This window comes from Cyphellophora europaea (genome assembly GCF_000365145.1).
Source record: "Cyphellophora europaea CBS 101466 unplaced genomic scaffold supercont1.3, whole genome shotgun sequence".
In the NCBI taxonomy this organism is placed as follows: domain Eukaryota; kingdom Fungi; phylum Ascomycota; class Eurotiomycetes; order Chaetothyriales; family Cyphellophoraceae; genus Cyphellophora; species Cyphellophora europaea.
Window position 1 is genome coordinate 2,826,293 of NW_008481809.1, and position 20,139 is coordinate 2,846,431.

At 55.4% G+C, this 20,139-nt stretch overlaps 8 protein-coding genes across 8 annotated transcripts; 4 read left to right on the forward strand and 4 right to left on the reverse strand.

Moving 5' to 3' along the window:
* Positions 1-571: 571 nt before the first annotated feature.
* HMPREF1541_03989 (uncharacterized protein) lies at positions 572-2,351 on the reverse strand (the record flags this gene model as incomplete). The annotated part of the gene is made up of 4 exons (XM_008718337.1): positions 572-904; positions 987-1,669; positions 1,723-2,030; positions 2,089-2,351. 4 exons carry the CDS (start codon positions 2,349-2,351, stop codon positions 572-574), a joined length of 1,587 nt encoding a protein of 528 aa, XP_008716559.1.
* A 3,285-nt stretch (positions 2,352-5,636) lies between these two features.
* HMPREF1541_03990 (uncharacterized protein) lies at positions 5,637-6,788 on the forward strand (the record flags this gene model as incomplete). The annotated part of the gene is made up of 1 exon (XM_008718338.1): positions 5,637-6,788. The coding sequence occupies one exon, from the start codon at positions 5,637-5,639 to the stop codon at positions 6,786-6,788; it is 1,152 nt and encodes a 383-aa protein (XP_008716560.1).
* A 656-nt stretch (positions 6,789-7,444) lies between these two features.
* Positions 7,445-8,528, reverse strand: HMPREF1541_03991 (uncharacterized protein; the record flags this gene model as incomplete). The annotated part of the gene is made up of 2 exons (XM_008718339.1): positions 7,445-8,391; positions 8,444-8,528. 2 exons carry the CDS (start codon positions 8,526-8,528, stop codon positions 7,445-7,447), a joined length of 1,032 nt encoding a protein of 343 aa, XP_008716561.1.
* A 1,623-nt stretch (positions 8,529-10,151) lies between these two features.
* Positions 10,152-12,520, forward strand: HMPREF1541_03992 (uncharacterized protein; the record flags this gene model as incomplete). Its single annotated transcript, XM_008718340.1, has 2 exons — positions 10,152-12,334; positions 12,382-12,520. 2 exons carry the CDS (start codon positions 10,152-10,154, stop codon positions 12,518-12,520), a joined length of 2,322 nt encoding a protein of 773 aa, XP_008716562.1.
* Positions 12,521-13,560: 1,040 nt separating this feature from the next.
* HMPREF1541_03993 (uncharacterized protein) lies at positions 13,561-14,670 on the forward strand (the record flags this gene model as incomplete). Its single annotated transcript, XM_008718341.1, has 2 exons — positions 13,561-13,933; positions 13,982-14,670. 2 exons carry the CDS (start codon positions 13,561-13,563, stop codon positions 14,668-14,670), a joined length of 1,062 nt encoding a protein of 353 aa, XP_008716563.1.
* A 665-nt stretch (positions 14,671-15,335) lies between these two features.
* Positions 15,336-17,215, forward strand: HMPREF1541_03994 (uncharacterized protein; the record flags this gene model as incomplete). The annotated part of the gene is made up of 2 exons (XM_008718342.1): positions 15,336-15,855; positions 15,915-17,215. The coding sequence occupies 2 exons, from the start codon at positions 15,336-15,338 to the stop codon at positions 17,213-17,215; spliced, it is 1,821 nt and encodes a 606-aa protein (XP_008716564.1).
* A 321-nt stretch (positions 17,216-17,536) lies between these two features.
* Positions 17,537-17,755, reverse strand: HMPREF1541_03995 (uncharacterized protein; the record flags this gene model as incomplete). The annotated part of the gene is made up of 1 exon (XM_008718343.1): positions 17,537-17,755. A coding segment is annotated over one exon (219 nt), but the record flags the coding sequence as incomplete, so codon positions are not given.
* An 805-nt stretch (positions 17,756-18,560) lies between these two features.
* HMPREF1541_03996 (uncharacterized protein) lies at positions 18,561-19,562 on the reverse strand (the record flags this gene model as incomplete). Its single annotated transcript, XM_008718344.1, has 1 exon — positions 18,561-19,562. The coding sequence occupies one exon, from the start codon at positions 19,560-19,562 to the stop codon at positions 18,561-18,563; it is 1,002 nt and encodes a 333-aa protein (XP_008716566.1).
* Between the last annotated feature and the right edge of the window lie 577 nt (positions 19,563-20,139).

The window sequence follows — 20,139 nt, forward strand, 5'->3', positions numbered from 1 at the left end:
CCGTTTCATGCGTGAAGGAATATTAGAGGATGGTCATTTATCTTTGGTTGTTATTGTTGTTGCATTGCCCCCGCAGCATGGCGCTGGCAGTCCCTCGCTGGAGACTTCAACTGGCGTTGCTTTTCTCTGTTCGTCTAGAGGGACGAGTTCTCGTGTTGGCGATATTTTAATCAAGGCCTTACTGAAGCCATATAGTCCTCTCGATGATCATACGGCTTTCACTGGCAGATTGACCATCATGAGAAACCTGGTCATATTGTCGTAACAGTTCACCAGCCTACCTTCAAAGCACCTGAGAATTAGTCACGTCCACCATGATGCCTGCAATACGTTCGTCTTTTGCCATGCAAATAGATACTCATATCTCGTCTCTTAAATCATTCTTGGCTAGCCAATGTATCCTACGGTCTTAGGGGGGCTCCGCCGCCTGCGACCAGCGACCGCCCGATCACATTGCCGTAACACAAAGCCGCACCCAGCCACGGTTCTACCTCAAACCTCACTGCCATTTCCGCTCGAAGAAAGAACCGAAAAAAGCGGTGCCGGCAATCCCTCTCCCGCACACGCCCGCTTACAGCGTATACATGAAATCCGGCCTCTTATCGCCCCTTATCCACTTCTCCTCCTGCGTCAGCCCTTCGAGCATATTGTCGCGCCGGCCGCTGCGGCGCCTGCGGTTCTCCAGCGCCAGCAGCACGTGCATCAGCACGCTGCCGCCCAAGAGGAAGGCGACCTGGTACGACAGCACGACGCCGTGGCCCGTGTAGAAGCGGGGGCGTTCGCTCGAGATGTAGATGTTGGACGAGACGACGCCGTTGAGGTTGCCCCAGCCGACGACCATGCCGAGGACGACGGCGCGCTTGAGCGAGCCTTCGGTGTTGTTGCTGACCCAGGCGAGGGTGTTCTATTTGGCCATAGTTAGTTTCGGGGCTAATTAGCTTGAGGGGGGTTCTGCTGGAGGAGCAGAAGAGAGGAAAAGCACTTACCGGGATGGTGGGGTAGATGCCGACGGCTCCGAGAAAGACACCGGCATACTGAACCTGCACGTTCGGCGTGCTCAACAGCATAACGAAGCCTACTGCGCCAACCGTAACCGTCGCCATATTGCAATACCCGCGCCAACGAGTCCTGTCCGCAAAGAAGCCGATCGCCACCGTCATGACCGCGGCACATGCGTACGGAGGCACAGTCAGCAACTGCGCCCGAGTACCAGCGTAACCCATACCACGCACGATCGTCGGCAAGAACAAACTGAAAGCGTACAGCGGGGTCAAGCAACCCATGTAGATGACCATGTACAGATACGTCTTCCAATCCTTGAGCGCCTGGTAGATATGACGCTTGTCAAAGTCCTCGGCCGTATGGCCCTGACGGTCCAGGATGATGCGGCGCTGCACACGGATGCGCTCCTCGGGAGTCAGGAAGGACGCAGTGTCGGGCCAGTCGAAAACCATCCACCAGCAGAAAAAGCCAACAAAAACGGTGGCGATACCTTCGATGATGAAAATCCACGCCCAGCCGGGCCTGCCGCCGATACCGTCCATCAGGGCGATGGCGGCTGCGAGGAGACCGCCGAAGGAGCCCGCGAGGGCTGCGGCAGAGAAGAAGAGGGCGCTGCGGAGGCCGATTTCTGACGCTTTGTACCAGCAGGATAGGTAGTATGTAACTCCTGTGATATGTCAGTGGGATTTGAAGCTTTGAGAAGCTGGGCTGAGTACGTACCGGGGAAGAGACCAGCCTCAGCGATACCGAGGAACCACCGTGCAGCGAGTAGGCCAGAGTAATTGGTGACGAGACCCATGAGAGTCATGATTAGACCCCAGAGCAGAATGATGCCCGTAAAGAAGATGCGGGGTGTCAGTCGCTTGAGAAGCGTGTTGGTGATGGGCTCGGCCACAGCGTAGGAGATGAAGAAAATCGTCAGTGACATGTTATAGTCGCTGCCGGACTCGCTCATGTTGAGATCTTCTTCCATGCCGGCTAGGCGGGCGTTGCCGATGTTGGTGCGGTCCAAGAAGGAGAGCAGGTAGCTAGGCAGTCGTCAGCGAATGCTTCTGGTGTGAGATTTGGGCGATGTCATGGGCGTACAGCAGAGATAGCCAGGGCACAATCCACAAGTCAACCTTCCACATCAACTTGCGGTCGATCTTCCTTCTCTCTTCCTCGCTCTTACCCTCATCTGGGTCGCCAAGGTTGGCCAGAAGCTGGTTGCGTTCTTGATCTTTGTTCGTGGACTTGCCGAACTTCTCCTCGTCGGAAGAGGCGCGTTCGTCACTCACATGGAGGACCTCGGGCTTGCTGTCATGGTGCGTTGGAACAACGTCGGCGGGTGTCTGGTTGGGAACCGCCATGGTGGAGGGAGTAGAGCAACAGCTCAGTGTTTGGGAAGGTGAAGCAGAAAGGGAAGGAGGAGAGGGTTGAGGTGAGCGCGAGTCGAAGCGACATCACGAACGATGGACACAGGAGCATTTATAATCCATCTCGCGCATCAAACCCATGCGCGAACACACCCCAGCAGCAATGCGACTCCACGCATCTTTTCCTCACCCCGCGACGATGCTGGTCGCCCAACTCGCTACGAGGAGAGTCGATGACGGTGCAGGTCCGGGGCTTGAAGGCCCGGGATAAGGCGCTAGAGGCATGTGGCGGTGGTGCGGGTGGAAGCTTTGCGGGGCGTGTGATGAACAAGACGGTGACGGACAAGGCGTGATTGGTTCACGGGCAAAGAAGAGAAGGGAAAGTCGTTGGCGCCAAGTTTGAGCGGACGCATGGCGTACTTGGCTAGAGCCTGGAGGCGACAATGCGACGGGCTGAACAGACAGCAATGATGCTGAGCCATGGTCACTCGAAGCCGCCGGGTACTGGTGGCCATGGTTTCCCGGGGTCTTGAGTATAGGGTTTCCATCAGTCCGTAGAGGTCTGGGGGATCTGGAGCAAGCACAGGGATAGGCGAGCGGGCACCAGAGATGGGAGCGGGAAATGGGACATGGTAGGCAAAAGCTCCATTGCCGCAGGGTAATCTTGGCACCGGTCAACCGCCTTACCTGAGCCGATGCTTCGGGGTTGGACGCCTGCCATAGCCGATGGCCGCACGCCGCTGGCGGGTCGCTAGGAGATTGACGGGCGGACAGTGGCGTGTTTGTTGCCTTGCAGCACGTGCATCTTCGACAGCGCCAGTGTGTAGCATCACACCACCGGTCCATCAGTCAGCAGCCACGGAACTCGACACTATCCTCATGTCCGGATCTCAGGTTTTCGGAGCTCGAGACTGGATGACTCCCTTATTCACTCCAGCGCCATCTGATGGACTATCTTCCACAGGACAATGGTCCATTCGCCTTCGCGTATCTCCAGCTTAGATAGGCCGAGATGTGGGCGTGAAGTCTGCAGCTGGGCCAGTGCTCGCCGATGGAGCAGCCCACTTGACCGAGACCTTCCGAGTTTATGCGCCTATCAACAGAAGCAATTTATACACGCCTGTATAGTCGTGCCCACACATCTCTTCTGCCTGCTCTATTGAGCGTCACTTCTGCATCTGGACAGAGGGCTGCACGATTGATACATGACACTGGATCGGATCGCAAAGGCTAGGTTGGACGCCAGAGTTAGATGCTAATCTGCAGTCCGCAGCATGTTTTTGATTGACCACACTCGGACCATGTATGCTGCGTGTCGCTGGACGGTCCGTGGCGGATCAAGTCATTCCTTTTTCAAGGAGGAGCTGCTACCATTGTGCAGTATTCGATCCTCGAGTTTATGTGCTTGACTAGGCTTCGTGGATATGACGGATCAATTAAGATGAGGAAGTCGGCAGCGGCTAGACCAAACCGAGAAGGACTTCCAGTTGAGGCTGACCTCTGATTCAACTTCAGCAAATTGACAGAACATGAAAGTAGTACGTTTATACTGCCGCTCACCACCCTTGGCCCTTATCTGCAATCCTCCTGCAGATGCCAGAGCCTGGAGAAATTCGAGCAGATCGAACAGGAAATGGCTGAACAGGTTTTCCGGGCACAGGAGAATGCCAAGAGGAATAGCGCACAACAACGGCGACGACAGCGAGGGGTGGAACGGGACCCGGCCTGGCTATTATGGCTCACCTGGACTTATCTTCACCCCTTTCGTTTCTTTCCCTCGCGTTTGCATCGAGGGTCGATCACATGAGCGGTTCAAAGGTCCCTATACAGAGTCAAGCTGTTGTTGACCGCGAATAGATATCGGTCTCAGCAGAGAAAACATGTAGCTCACGGAGCTGGTCAGAGCGGAGGGTTGGCCGTATGTTGAACGCTCGAGGCAAGCTTCGAGGTCTCAAAAGGGCGCAGACGGAGCTCAACAAGCACAGACAAACATCCAGAGTAGCTTCAAAGCGTCTGAGCTTGTAATGCAGCAACACAGATGAGATAGCCTTACGCAGAAAACAGGGGACGCTTAGCTATCAGTGTGGACCCCACGATCGTCCAGGAGCGTCGACTAGCAATAATGCCCGTGCTCCAGGGTGACTTTTTCCCCAAAAAGGTTCCCGCGCGCAAATCCTGGCCATAGAGATTGTTTTCTAGTGAAAATCTCATATGGTTGCAGGGGTCAGCGTACGAGATGGCTCTGTGTTGAATTCTGGGTATCGAGGTCCAGAACAAAAGGGCGAAGGTGCTCGATCACTTGAAAGCATCAGGATTGACGGGAATTCGCGTGGATCTGTTGTGCAGCCGGCGATGGGCTTCAACAGGCCTACGCCAACATGATATTGGTGAACAGTAAGCTTGGTGTTGATGAACAGGAAAGGGCGGTGCAGACGTGGGACAGGCCAATCACAAAATAAGCCAATCCGAAACAATTGAGCCTTGGCAGGACGTCGTCTATCTGGACCGCACATGGATCTTCGCCTCCTTGAAACACCTCATCTGCACCCGCATTGCTCTTTCACAGCAAGGATCGGAAACTATTCCCTGCTTATTGCTGTCAACCGTACAGGATTAGGCGACCGGGCGCCACCGATACGTCAGTTGGTGGCTCGCCCCTGCTCTAGCTATGCATTTGCGTGGAGAGCTTTTTTGTGCCTCCCGATAACCTAGCCCATTTCACAGACAGCCGACTCAATCAGAAATGGGAGTCTCTCAGATAACACCGAGTTTCAGCCTCCCGATCTCGCCTAGAGTCAACGCCACATCGCTAATCCCTTGTCTACCAAGCGAATCCGGCTCCCCTCGTGGCCCGACGACTCTGTCCTGATGATTTGTGCCGCCTTGTAGATTCGCCTATTCTGCATTTCAGGTACAAGGTATGTCATCACGTTGTCTCACTTGAAACAACCCCGTCGAAATCAATTCCATGTCGACAGCATGGGCAAGCTGTGTCGTGCCCCGCTGCAGAGCAGCCGTCCCGTAAGTCTTCCTGTGTATATAGCTTGCCATTTTCACCGCTTCTGTCTTGTCCTCTCCAGAGCCTAGGTCTCCTTCATTCAGCAGTCAGTCATTCGCTACGGTCTGTCGACCATAACATTCATTCATTCATTCATTCATTTCGTTAGCTTCATTGATTGAAGCTCAGATCCATCACTCTCTTTGGATCTCTAGCCGGTACAGCCGACTTTTCGTCCCTTCACACCGCAACTGTTTCAAACACCCGCGAACCTCCCCACAATGTGTGTCATCAACAAGAACACCGCCATTGCTGGCGTCCTCGCTTTCGCAGCCAAGACTGCAGCTCATGGTATCGTTACCGGCATCGTGGCTGATGGTCAATACAACCTCGGTTATGATCCGGGTTTCAAATACCGGAACCCTCCTCCCACCGTTGCAGGATGGTCCATTCCAACTGTCGAGGATAGAGGCTTCGTCTCCGACCTCAACGGGCCCGACATTGTCTGCCATAGAGGCGCCACCAACGGTCAGACCTATGTCAAGGTCGCGGCCGGCGGTACTCTCGAGTTCCAATGGACTGAATGGCCTGAGGCTCACCACGGACCTATGATCGACTACCTAGCCCCTTGCGGTGGTGACTGCACTACCGTCGAGAAGACTTCGCTCAAGTTCATCAAGGTTGCCGAGGCCGGTCTCAACAACGGCTCTCCCGCCCCTGGGAGCTGGGCTTCCGATGACATGAGAACCAACAACAACACTTGGGTTGTCAAGGTGCCCTCTGATGTTGCTCCTGGCAAGTACGTCTGGCGTCACGAGACCATTGCCCTCCACAGTGCGCACGAGTCGCATGGTGCTCAGCCATACCCTCAGTGTGTCAACGTCGAGATCAGTGGCTCAGGCACCAACGATATGTCCGGTGGCCAGTCTGCCGAGGAGTTTTACTCTTGGACTGACCCTGGTATTGAGCTGAACATCTACTACCCCCCTCTGACCTCGTACGAGATCCCTGGTCCTCCTCTCATGGAGGGCGGTGGCTCTGGCTCTGGCTCCGCTCCAGCCCCGTCCTCGGGCTACTCGTTTCCCTCTGGTGGCTATAGCAACTCTACCATTCATCCCACTGGCGGATCCGGCCCCAAACCCACTGGTCGCCCCGGCGGCAACAAGCCTCCTGGCGGCTCCGTGTCCATCACCGCCACCCCCACCGCGGCCACCCAGGTCGTTGAGACTTCGACCGTCCCAACGCCTCAGGTCCCCGCCGCAGAAGAGGGTGATGACAGCATCAAGCCCGTCGTCCCTAACCCTGGCGCAGGCGCTCCTGCTCCCGAGGTCGGCGAGCAGAAGCCCAGCAGCACCGCCCCTGCTTCATTCACCAGCACCTGGACTGGCCGCATCGGCAAGCCCACCAAGTTCACTTGCTATGCTGAGGAATAAGCTCGCACAAGCACACCTTCATCCCCCCTTTCCATGAACATTGGTCATGTAAAAGCAAGCGAGTCAGCGATGTTCTTTCTTCGATTTCTACATTATTGGAGGGTGGCATCGTAACAGCGATGCGGCTTGTGGCACTGTATCATCATTATATACACCTTCTGCCTTGAGACAATATGTCGACTTTCAGTATCAGGATGGACTGGCTGTCCGATGACCTAGATTACTCGCGTGATGAGATCAGAATTCAGAATGACCTTCACGCCATATAATCTTCTTGCTTCGCGCCGTGTGTTTTTTTTGGACCATTCCCCTTCTGTAGTGGCTCTATCACTAAACTCCCTCCGATGAACCGAGCTGTGTACGAGTTCCGCGTGGACCCGTTGCACCAACAGTCGACAAAAACTGACATGCAGGCTCTCTGGACCCATAGCAGAGGTTTTGGAGGAGTGCCCAAGCCGTGATTCCGGGGACTCTGCTCGTCAATTCCGTCGAACCCTTGTGAACTCGCAACAAACACGTTCAGCGGCATTGGAGCCTTGACGGAGAGTATGAGCAATGCGGACAATCCGCTCTATTTCTCCTTACTACCACAAGCTGTCTATGACTCGTCTACCACCGCCCGTGAATTCCCCTGTCCTAGAAACTTGCTATTCTGCCTACGCAGCCTGGTTTAACGTGGGGGTCTCACCCTGTTTCAGAGGTCCCCAAAGGCCTTTCCACAAGTCACTCTCCTCTCCAACCACATAGCTGACCTCGACGCCGTCCAATCCATCCTCATCGTTCTGCATCCCCTCCAACGTCGCGATCAACCCACCCAACTCCCACGCCTTCCCCACATTTTGCGTACCCCCTTCCGCCTCCAACATGACATGCACCACATGCACGTGAAAATGATAGTACGTCGGTTGATAATGCACATAGCACTTCAACTCATCCTCCTGCACGCCCTCGCTCACGCCTTCCGACCCTGCAGCCGCCCCCGCGCCCCTGACGACCTGCTCCCGCAGCCGCCTCAGCCAAGGCACATGCCGCTTCCGCAGGTCGCGCAGGCTCCAGATGTCGCGCCGCTGCACCAGCGCCAGCAGATGCAGTGCCGACACCGTCTTGCGGTCCCAATTGAGGTCCGGCAGCAGCAGGAAGCCGTCGTCCGTGTCCCAGGAGGAGCGCAGGACCACGTCTTCCTGCTCGGTGCGCCCGTCGAGGATATTGAAGATCCAGTCGAGGCGGCCGGCGGCGCGCTGGCGCGCAATCCAGGGCCGGAGGTGTGTGGCGTATATCTCGGGCGTTTCGGTCACGTGGCGGAGGCGTTGGCGCGTGTATTTGGCGAGGTGTTTCGGGGTGCAGGGATAGATGAGGTTGAGTTTGAGGTCGGTCGATTCGGGGGAGGGCTCTGAGGCGTTGGGGAGGGGTGGGGCGGCTGGGGACAGGGATGACATGTACCAGCGGTAGATGTCGTTGGCGCCGAGGTTGGCGAGGGAGGTGATGCGTTGGAGGAGAGGGGGAATTGATGTGGCGGACGAGGTGAAGGCGGCGCGCTCAAGAATTAGTAGGGCGGGTCGGCGACTGATGCTGCCGAGAAGGGTGATGCGGCGACCGGACTGATCTGTGAAGACAGAATTAGAAGGTGAAACGTAAGGCGGACAGCGGCTAGGTACCTTGGTTAAGGATCTTCTCGAGGTGAAAGAGTGGTATCAGGGCCTCGGCGTCCGCTTTGGACTCCGGAGCGGTTGATGTAGCCATCTCGATTGTCCCTTTTGGCGGCAGCCTCGTCTCGTTGATGAGGGGCTTGCGCAGAGGTTTCCGCGGTTCTCAAATGCAATGCTATTCAAAATTAAGGGCAAATGATCGTCTCAAGCGGCCCAGCTTTTGTGGAATAGTTCAGGAACCACGGTATTGAACGTGGGTGGAGAGAACGAGCAGGTGTCCGACTAGACATCTTCAAATATTTGTGCTGGGAAGGAGGCAGCAAACGCTTGGCATGACCATACGTCTCTCACACGCTGCCTTCGTCTCAGCAGACAATATACTTTAGTTCATACCTTTTCCGTACAGCAATAGGCAAGTCAAGGTCTATTAAGGCGAATGATGTACCTCTAGTGTAAGGAAACAACAACCATGCGCTACAGCCTCAGAGATACAGTGTCTATTCCAAACTGTGGGGCTGCGGCACTCTTGTCCGAGATACCGCCAAGAGATTGCCTTCTACAGTCAAGCAGAGTAGCAGGATTACCTGCACCAAAGCAGCTGCTAGATTTTGTATAGGCATGTCTCCAATGTAGGGACACTGCACAACACTCAAGCCAGCTACTTGCGATTGTGAGATAGAGATTGAATGGACCTGGTATCCTCCAGCATGCCGCCAGATCATCACCCCGGTTCTCAGTAGCCTCCTCGCTCACGCTATAGACGCGTAATCAATGGCTTGCTTGTTTGTAAGTCTGACTGGAGAGTATGTTGAGCTGCAACCAAGCTGAAGAACCTGGCAATGGATTATCGTCAACGCTGTATACATTGAACAGTCCTGCAACCTGAGTAGTGGCCCGTGCACATGATAAAAGAATCAACAGATACATCCGGTCCGGAATGACACGGCACCTGTCACCGGTGCATGTGACTGTATTAGAAGCGGACCTTTGAAGGGAAGGCGTAGTGAAGGAAGTTGAGATGGACAAGAGCCCGGCCAAACTAGGAACCGCTCGTGCCTCCTGACCGACGCACAAGTCATGCTACCGTCCTGCTTAGTCGACGGCGACGGCGTAGAAGGAAGCAGGTCGCTAGAAACTGACAGGAGGCAAAGGAGGCAACTTGACGGGCAGGCACGACTCACAAGGCAGCAGTCAGGTGTGTTAGCGTGGTTGGCTGCAACGGTGATCACGCCTTCCCACTCTCGGCCTAGCGCTCTTGCCAAATTCTCTGGCTGCGACTTTTTGTTCTGGCGATTTCTTTGCTACCACGAATTCCTCTGCCATCTCCATACTACACATCACCCCTCTTGGTCGTCTGTTGTACGTCGCATTCGATCTTTTCTGCGCTTTCCGTCGCATAAACCCCTCCGCACAACCCAAAAAAACTTGAAAACCACAGAAAAGCCCATTGAGTCGTCAAGTAAGTCTGCCGCTCGCCTGCGCACCCTTTTCCCTACCGCCTAACCACCGACTCGGCCACATGTGCTGACTTTCCGCAGCCGATCGACTTCAACACTTATCCTCAGCAACTCATAGCTTCTTACGAACATCGATACCCTCTCCCGTTCGTTTGGAAACTTGTCAATACCTTGTCGTGAGTTGCTACTATTTCCTGGGCCTGTGCGCTGAGACTCGGCCGCACTTCACAACGAACTTACTGCTAACAACCGTCTAGACCATGTCTGCTGAAGTTGCAAGCAACACCGCCGCTGAGGCTCAGGCCGATGCTCCCGCTCAAAACGGTACCACCCTCAACACCAACGTTCCGAACGAGGGCGCCGGTGAGAGCGGTGAACAGACTCCTCAATCTGCCGCTCCCAACGCCAGCCACTCCGCCTCTCTCTATGTCGGCGAGCTCGACACTTCCGTCACTGAGGCTATGCTCTTCGAACTCTTCTCTTCTATCGGCCAGGTCGCCTCCATCCGCGTCTGCCGTGACGCTGTCACCCGTCGTTCCCTCGGATATGCCTACGTTAACTACAACAACACCGCCGACGGCGAGCGCGCTCTCGATGACCTGAACTACACCAGCATCAAGGGCAAGCCATGCCGCATCATGTGGTCGCAGCGTGACCCTGCTCTGCGCAAGACTGGCCAAGGCAATGTCTTCATCAAGAACCTCGACGCTGCCATTGATAACAAGGCTTTGCACGATACTTTTTCCCAGTTCGGCAATATTCTTAGTTGCAAGGTTGCTCAAGATGAGTTGGGCAACTCCAAGGGCTATGGCTTCGTCCACTACGAGACCGCCGAGGCCGCCAACAATGCTATCAAATCCGTCAATGGAATGTTGCTCAACGACAAGAAGGTCTTTGTCGGCCATCACATCCCCAAGCGCGACCGCATGTCCAAGTTTGAGGAGATGAAGGCCAATTTCACCAACGTCTACATCAAGAACATCGACGAGTCCGTGTCAGATGACGATTTCACCAAGCTCTTTGAGCAATACGGCGATGTCATCTCTGCCACTATTACTCGCGATGAGACTGGCAAGAGCCGTGGCTTCGGGTTTGTTAACTACACCACCCATGAGTCCGCTTCCAAGGCCGTGGACGAGCTCAACGACAAGGACTTCCACGGCAAGAACCTGTACGTTGGCCGTGCCCAGAAGAAGCACGAACGCGAGGAAGAGCTGCGCAAGCAGTACGAGCAGCAGCGCATGGAGAAGGCCTCCAAATATCAGGGAGTCAATCTCTACATCAAGAATCTGACCGACGATGTTGATGACGAGAAGCTGCGTGACCTTTTCAGCGCCTATGGCACCATCACTTCTGCTAAGGTCATGCGTGACGCGACCGATACTGCCGTCTCTGACGACGAAGAAAAGGACAAGGAGAACAAGCACGAAGAGGCCGAGAAGCCTGCCGACGATGCTAAGAAAGACGAGGAGAAGGAGGATGGAGACGATAAAGAAGACGACAAAGAAGACGTCAAGGAGATTAAGAAGGATGGCAAGACTCTTCAGCGCCACTTCGGTAAGAGCAAGGGCTTCGGCTTCGTCTGCTTTAGCAACCCGGATGAAGCCTCCAAGGCCGTGTCCGAGATGAACCAGAAGATGGTCAACGGCAAGCCCCTCTATGTTGCCCTTGCCCAGCGCAAAGATGTCCGCAAGAACCAGCTTGAGGCTAGCATCCAGGCTCGCAACACTCTGCGCCAGCAGCAGCAGGCTGCCGCTGCCGGCATGCCTCAAGGATACATGCAACCTCCTGTCTTCTACGGTCCCGGCCAGCAATTCATGCCTGGCCCGGGTGCTCAGCGTGGTGGTTTGCCGTTCGCTGCCCAGCCTGGTATGATGATGCCTGGCATGCAGGGAGGCCGTGGTCAGTTCCCTGGTCAGTTCCCTCAACAGGGCCGTGGCATGCCCCAAGGTCAGCAAATGCCTCCTCAATTCGGCATTCCTGGCCAGATGCCATTCCTGCAGAACCCTGCTCTTGCCGCCAACGGCATGTACAACCCTCAAGCGCTCGCTCAGATGGCGCAGATGCAGCAACAACAGCAGCAGCAGGGCGGTCGTGGCCAGGCTGGTCGTGGTCAAATGGGCATGCAGGGCATGACTCCTGGCATGCAAGGTATGCAAAACCCCCGTGGCGGTCAGCAGAACTTCCCTCAGGGTGGCCGTGGTGGCATGCAGGGCATGCCTCCTATGGGCGGTCGCCCTGCTCCTCAAGGTCGTGGCCAATCCAACCGTGAGGACATTGGCGGCACAAGCACACTCTCTGGTCTTGGTTCCATGCCTCCTCAACAGCAGAAGCAGATGCTTGGTGAGGCCATCTACCCCAAAATTCAGGCGATTCAGCCCGAGCTTGCCGGCAAGATCACCGGTATGCTCCTTGAGATGGACAACTCCGAGCTCGTGTCTCTGTAAGTACATTCTACCCCTCCTACGAACCTCGGCTAACCTGCATCAGTGTTGATGATGATGCTGCTCTTCGCAACAAAGTCGATGAGGCGCTGGCGGTGTATGATGACTACATGAAGTCTCGCAGCAAGGACGGCGCCAACGGCACCGCCGAGGGCGAGTCTGGCGGAGAGGCTAACGCTGCCTAAGCGTCGACTTCCTGTGTGCTACCAACATTCCCGAACTTCACGTTCCTTCTCACGTTATTCTCGATTACCACCCCAAAAGTTTGATACCTTGCAGAGTACGCTGCGAAGCCGACGAGTTGTGTTTGGGAGGCAAGGGTGGTGCGATCCAATGATCAGTGCAGGCGAATGGCGTTGGGTTCGAGGAGTGAGCCTTATTCGTGGCGGATATTCCCCATTTTCTTTGTACTGATAGACATCATTTTACCACAGAGGTAGCATGATGCAGGGAGAACAGCCCTTCAAGCTGAACCGGGTCGTGGCCCAACGACATGCGCAAGCTATCGTTACAGCTAGCTCGAAAATGACTCCTGGCACGCTGATATCCCCGCTTAGATTGCAGAATCATAAGTATTACTCAAAGTGCCTGTCTGTATTTGCGAGTCTCTGTGCTAACTGATACCTCTTTATGGTCAGTATTTCTTGCTTCAGCATTGCCAACATGTTCAGCATTTGACTTGCTTGTTGAACGTTCATATGCTACTCTGTTGCTTATGTGTGCGGTGAGCAAGAAGCTGTCTAGACACAATGAGGCATTAATCGTGCGAACGGATTGACAACCAACTTTTCCTTTCAGCACCCAGTCTATGATTTTAGCGTCCGATGCGATGTCCTCTGTACATCCACATAGGGTCCTCTGAGGCTCCTCGTGTCTTGGCCAGGAGAGGAGAGTGTGCCTGCCTGGTGCCGCCTTGCGCGTGACGTGAGGAAACGAGGAACAAGTGAGGAAAGAGTGACAGTCTTGTTAATGCTTTGCGAGATGTAACCTCTTTATGCGCGGCTGCTCCTGCTGTACGCGTTGTTTTGTTCCCAGGCAGCTAGCTGTCTGTCTGTCTTTCTTTCCAACATGACAGAGTGACATTGTTGCAGTTGGCAACCTCGCCCACTTATTGACTTGCGACACTGTCTTTTCCTCTGAACTTACCATTGCATTGCTCGCTTCTGCCGCAGAGGCTTCACTTACACACCATCCTTTCGCAACCAATACAAGTCGAGTCACAGCGATGACTTCGTACTCTCTCCCTAGCCGAACTCGCCTGAGTCCCGATAATGAGGTTGAGCGCCTCATTAGCGAGGCTAACCAGCTTCATACCATGCCACCCAAGATGCAGCGCTTCCTCAATACCTACCCGCTCTTCACCCGCGTCATCGCTCGCCAGGTTCGAATGGTCACTGCCCGTTCTCAAGATTTCGACGATTGCCAGGTCACGATCTTCGACAAAGCACTCCTCGTTATCACTCGGAACGGCAACGACATTGGAAGTGCGATTCCCTTTCAATTCTTTTGTCAATACTGGTGCGACTACGATCCTGCCATCGCTTCACCGACCGAATCCATGTATGATATGGCTAAGTTCGCCGTGCTTCCTTTCGACGGTAAGTGCCAGTCTTTCATTGCAGAAGCGTACTCACAATTATGCATAGCCGACTACTATGAGTATTATCCTGACGATGGCACTCTTCAAGGCGGGCGCTCTTCCTCTCCCATCGATGTCAGCCAGCTCGGCGCAAGAAACCAGCCTGGCCTCAAGCGTCTTATCAGCACCTATGAGTTGGCGGTCAGCGAGTACTTTGACGTCGAGTCGCGTCATGATGACCAGACACTTCGAGCCGCGAAATATTTGCGCGACACCGCCGAGAATACCATCGCTTATCTCAAAGAGACCGACATCGATCGCGGCAAGTTATCGGAGATTGAAGCCATGTACGAGACTGCGAAGCAGGTCGTCCAGAACTTGACGGGAAGAGTCAGAAAGTTCGACATTGGGTATGCCACCAACGAGCAGCAGACTAACGGCCACGGTGGTCGAGGCGAATCACGCCGCTTCCAGCACGAATTCCGCCGCCCTGCAGGCCCGCGACGTGCAAGAGAGAATGAAAACTGGCGGGAGGTGTCCCACGAGCCATACGTCCGACGTGCAGAGGGTAAAGATCGTCTTCGCCGCTCGCAGTCTCCCCCTGCCGAGCGCGGAGAGCGAGGTCGCGACAAGGTCGACGAAAGAGGTATTCGCGTCAAGGGCCGAGGTCAAGGCTGCGGTGCCAGAGGTCACAGCGGCATCCCCTACGGTTACCGCGAAGACAGAGTCGTCGATAGCTACAAACCGGACGCCTAGTGGGAGTTTGAGTTGCAGCTGCCACGATCGAAACGGAAACTTGGATGTAAACGCGCTGGATCTGATGATTCAAGCAAGGTGTTGAGGCGTGTGAATGGCCTGTACTGCCGGATGTTGGCGTTGTTGAGGACAGATGAATCTGGGTTCCAGGGCGAGTTTGGACCGCAAAGAGGTCGCGCTTGGGAGAGCACTTGGGTTCTGTCCATTTTCGTGTCGACTCATCTCTGAGAGTAGAGAATACGATGAGTTGTAATAACGTTGCCATCTCCGATCCCTGTCTCCATCCTGTCATTTCCCCCCAGAGTTAGCCCCGTCTTGCCTGTCTCCATGCCAGCCTTGCCCCGGATGGATTTCTCTAGGCACCAATCAAGCGCAGCGGTGAACTCGCACGCGGGATCTCCACCACCGGGACCGAGGAGCCATGATTTCCAGGTTGGCTCAACTCCGACCTCGCAGGAAGTTTGTATCTTCCTGAAGAGGCAGTATAAACTGTATTTCTTAACTTCAGGCGCGCCATGGTGTGAATCCTCGAACGAGAGATTTTACATCTCACGCTCGTTCATGGCGGCTAATGAAAGATTCGAAAGCGGGTGCCGTGCGATATACCTGCGCAACTGTAGTGCGCCCACCGCTGCAAGTGTTCAGGAGAAATAGTAACCAGAACTATGGCGTCGGGATCTTGGATGAAACCCAGCGGTGATGGAGACGCGCGTACAGATACAGACTCGAAGATCGTGCACGGCGCACGTGCCTCGCACGACCTCGACGACACCGCCGCTGCCGTGGAGCTTCGCCGGCTGCACCACACACGCCAACGGCCCTCACGAGACGCTGAGCACGACGATGCGGCGGCCTCCTCTCTGTCAGATACAGACAACGACGAGCCCTCCTCGGCCACCTTCATCAAGCCGCGCCGCGTCAACACGCTCTCCAAAAACTACACCGCTGCCGAAGAAGCGCAGGTGGTGCGCAAGCTCGACCGCCGCCTTACGCTGTTCCTCGCGGCGCTGTATCTTTTGTCTTTCCTGGACCGATCGAATATTGGCAACGCCAGGATCGCGGGCTTGGAGGAGTCGCTGTCACTGAGCTCCAGCCAGTTCGACTGGCTGCTCACGGCGTTCTACATCACGTATATTGGCTTTGAGTGGATGATACTGCTGTACAAGGTTTTGCCGCCGCGGATCTGTAAGTGCTGCTTGACATATGCCTTTTTTCCTTTCACTGACAGCGCTTTCCTCGGACAGATATCCCCGCCTGCGTCCTGTCATGGGGCCTCACTGCATCTCTGCAATCCCTCGCCCTCAGCTTCCCTCACCTCTTGATTCTACGCGCCGTGCTCGGCGTCACCGAAGCGGCATTTGGGCCAGGTGTTCCCTTCTACATGACCTTCTTCTATCGCCGCTCTGAGCTCGCGTACCGCGTCGGCCTGCAGATCAGCGCCGCGCCCCTCGCGACCAGCTTCGCCAGCGCGCTCGCCTGGGCCATCCTGTGGCTGAATCGCCTGTTCGGCGAGCCCGTGGAGGGCTGGCGGGTGCTCTTCCTTGTTGAAGGCTTTCCCAGCGTGCTCGTGGGCGTTGCCGCCCTCTGGGGCGCATGGGTCCCCGACAGCCCCGGCTCCGCAAAGTGGCTGAGTCCTCGGGAGCGGCGCGTGGCGGTCCTGAGACTGCAGGACGAGGCCGAAGCCTCATCTAGCAGAGGACACACTGCCAGCATGGCCTCCAGCACCACCACCGCAGGAGGTGGCGGCAGCGGCCCAAAGACGGCGGGTTGGCGCGGCTTCCTAGCCGAAGTGCGCGGCACGCTCTCGACGCCTCTCCCGTACCTACAGGCCCTAATGTTCCTCAGCGTCAACGTCTCCTTCGCCTCCCTCCCCGTCTTCCTCCCCACGGTCATCAACAGCATGGCCTTCTCCCCGCTCGCGAGCCAAGCCCTCTCCGCCCCGCCCTACCTCGCCGCCTTCGCCTTCGTGCTCCTCCTCAGCCGCCGCAGCGACCGCGTCCCGCACTCGCGCGGCCTCTTCCTCGCGGGCGCCGCGGGCCTGAGCGCATCCGCGTATGCGGCCATTGGACTCGTAGGCTGGTGCGCGCGCCGCGGCTGGATCGCGACGGAGGGGGGCGGCGAGCGCTGGGTGCGCTACGTGCTCGTGTGGCCGGCCGCCATGGGCATGTTTGCGAGCGTGGTCATGGTCATTACGTGGACGCTCAATAACCAGCGGGGCAGGACGGGGAAAGGCGTGGCTATGACGGTATTGAATGTGCTGGGCCAGTGCGGGCCGCTGATCGGGGTGCATTTGTTTCCGGCTTCGGCGTCGCCGTTCTTCGTCGGGGGCATGTTGACCAGTGCGGCGTTCATGGCTGGGGTGGCGGCGTTGGCGGTTGGGCTGAGGTGGTATTTGAAGGTGTTGAATGAGAGGGCGGAGGGCTTGGACGGGAGTGGTGGGGAGGAGGTGGAGTTGCAGGAGAGGTTGATGGGCGCGGAGGCCGTGGATGAGGAGAAAGAGTGGGAGCGCGAGCGGGAGCGAGCAGGCTTCAAATACATGTTATGATTCATGATTGATGAGAGATGTCTGTGGGCCGGAGAGAGCCTACAAATGGTGGAACAGAGGACATATATCGAGCTGCTTTGGACGGTCATATTGAACAAGTTAATACCATGCTGCTGGTTCTGCTATGCACAAAACGCAATGTCGTAATCCTGAACTGACCACATTCTCCAGCTGAACAGGTGCCGGTTTCGTACGAGTCAACATCCATGTTGGACGCTCGATTTTCCCCTCCCAACGACAGAGCACGACCTGCATCCACGAATTCCCATAACGGTTGCTGCCGCAGGAAACCCCTCTTCTGCTCCTTGCCTCTTCGATGACTCAAGCCTTGTGCGAGCTCGAGCTGCCGCTGGGAGTCTTTCCCTCCTCTGCCTTCTTCTCGCCCATTTTCTGCATCTCATCCATTGACATGTTGTTCTTTTCTCCTTGGATTGCCTGCTCGGACGAAGAAGCGAGCTCGGGTTTCCACTCCCCTTTCCCCGACCTGGCGCGCGACACCGAGTCGTGCTTGTGTGTATCGATCTTGGATTCGCGACCGTCGTCGTCTGTTCGCGGTTGGCCGGCGGCTAGTGTTAGAGTGTAAAGGTGAGTGTGAAGTGGACGCGCTTGACGAAAAACCAATGGAGGGGTGAGGTTGGATTTGCGGGAAGAGGGATTTGGGCCGAGCTGCGACGCAACGAGGTGGAGGTCTCAATCTTGAGCCCAAAATGAGGTTTATGTGTATAGGGAAGGCAAAGAGCAAGGGCACATACGACTGTCAGCTTCGGACAAAGCACGCCTTATTGAGGTGTCATGAAACGGCGCAACGGCGGTGCGGGAAACGAGAAGTCGAGCGGTGGGAGCTCTGGACGAGCGGAGAGAGCGTGCGAGGTAGGACATGTTGATCGGCGTAGGTTTCGAGATTCTGTGACCGCTGTGGGTAAATTTGAGAGTTTGGGTGAGATAGAAAGGACTGACTGGTGCTCCTGAGAAAAACAAGGTGAGAGCTGGAATGGAAACACAGTTCCAGAGCTCCGTTTGTACCTGCCGCAGCCAGCGAATAATGCCGAGGTGCGTGGAGGGAAGAAAAGTGCAGCAAGTGACGTTGAGTGAAGACGTCATGGAACGTTAAAATCCCCGGGGCAACTTTTCCGGGGGGCCAGGCACCGCCAATAGCCGCCGAGTAATTGTCAGAGTGGCTTCTCTCCGTGGCATAGGGCAGATCGAAAGTAGGTATATTGGTGTATCGGGTATCTGCAGTCTATAACGCTCAGACGGTGGCAGAAAAGACATCGCAGGCAATAAATGTGTCATCCAGTTTCACTCCCATCTCGGTGTCCCTCTCACGTCTCAAATACCTGATATCTTACCGCAGTGCCTTGTCCCATGTATCCTGCACAATCTTCCAATACCTGGCCGGATCCGAAGCCATGTGATTGACATGTACTGTATCAACAAATTCCTCCACCCTAACCATGTCACCCTCTGCGGCCTTCTCTTGTAAACGAGTCTTTGCAATCTCTGCGTGGGCCTCGACATCTCTGGATAGAATCATGACATCCTTCTGGCTGTGAATGTATGTCCGAGGGATGTGCGCCTTAAGGAATGCCTCATTCGGATCGTTGAGCGTGCGGTATAACTTCCACGTTGCCAGCTCTGCGATCCCGGTAACATGCATCAACGTTGTCACCGCAAGTGTGGTTTGAATCGCCACCGCGCCAACTGCTCGTACTGGGACCGATTTGGGCAATCCTTGCATCATTGCGCTCGCAGTCTCCATCCAATGTGGCTTGCCCGGCGTGCTGTCCAGGATCATGGCGGAGATGGGAAGGTCGGAGCCGTACTGCTTCTTGTAGGCCTCGGCTGTTTGCACAGCGCTGTGGGAACCACCATTGGAGAAGGTCTGGAGGAGAATACGCGGCGTGGCGGAGCCGAGAGAGTCAATGTACGAGTGCAGTTGCTGCGCAGCCAGATTGAAGTAGGCTGCAAATTGCCAGGAGTCCGGACTAAAGAGCATGTTGTTTATCTGGTTCTGGACCAGCAGAATGGTGCTGTGAGGATACATGGACTGGTAACCCTTGAGGTACTTGGAAATGTGACGAGGCTGTGCAAATGCCCATGAGCAGAAGAAGATGAAGCCAGGGTCATTGCAATCGGCAGGCGGTGATGTCGATGGTGCATAGATGTGGACTTTGTCGTGCAGCTTGACGAAGCCTTCCAGTGGATTTTTGGGCAGAGCTTGAGCTGTCATTTTGATATCGCCGTTGATGCTATGCGTAGGTATGGGGACTGAGTCCTTAGATGTGCGCTGTTCTGTTTCGGCCGCGTCCAGAATCGCATCAATATCGAGATCTACAGGTACCGCCATTTTATACCGACAACCACAAAGACGACAACTGGCCTACGGATGAATCGAGTACCGGCTCCTCCACCAAAATACTGAGATCACCCAAGGAAAGAAGCCAGTGATGCTGGGAAGTTTGAGGTTCCGGTGCAGAGACTTACGGCCCGCTTGTCCACTTCAAGTCCACTGATGTGCAATCAACAAAAAGTGTAGTAATCCACGCGTCGCGCGAGCCGAGGTGCAAATGCGAGCAGGCACAGCAGGAGTTGCGAAACATGAAACTTTTTGGCCCTTGAGAGATTGCTGCTCATCTGAGTGGAACGGGCATCGATCCAGAAATGCTTAGCTCTCTGTATGCGACGTTTGGGTAATAACTCCGTTGGGTCGACGACTTTTGCCAGCACGGTCTGTTCTAGGGAGAAAATTCGCATGTGCCACGCCCACGTGCAGCACCCGAAGTCAATCTGTATTGTAATAAAACATTTCTCAAATGGTTTAATACACCGTTGAGTACTGCCATGTCTTTGTTGCCGCATTGATGTCCGGACGTTCAACCATTGTGCCAAGGGTAAATCTTATACGAAGAACGAGCAGCCACAAT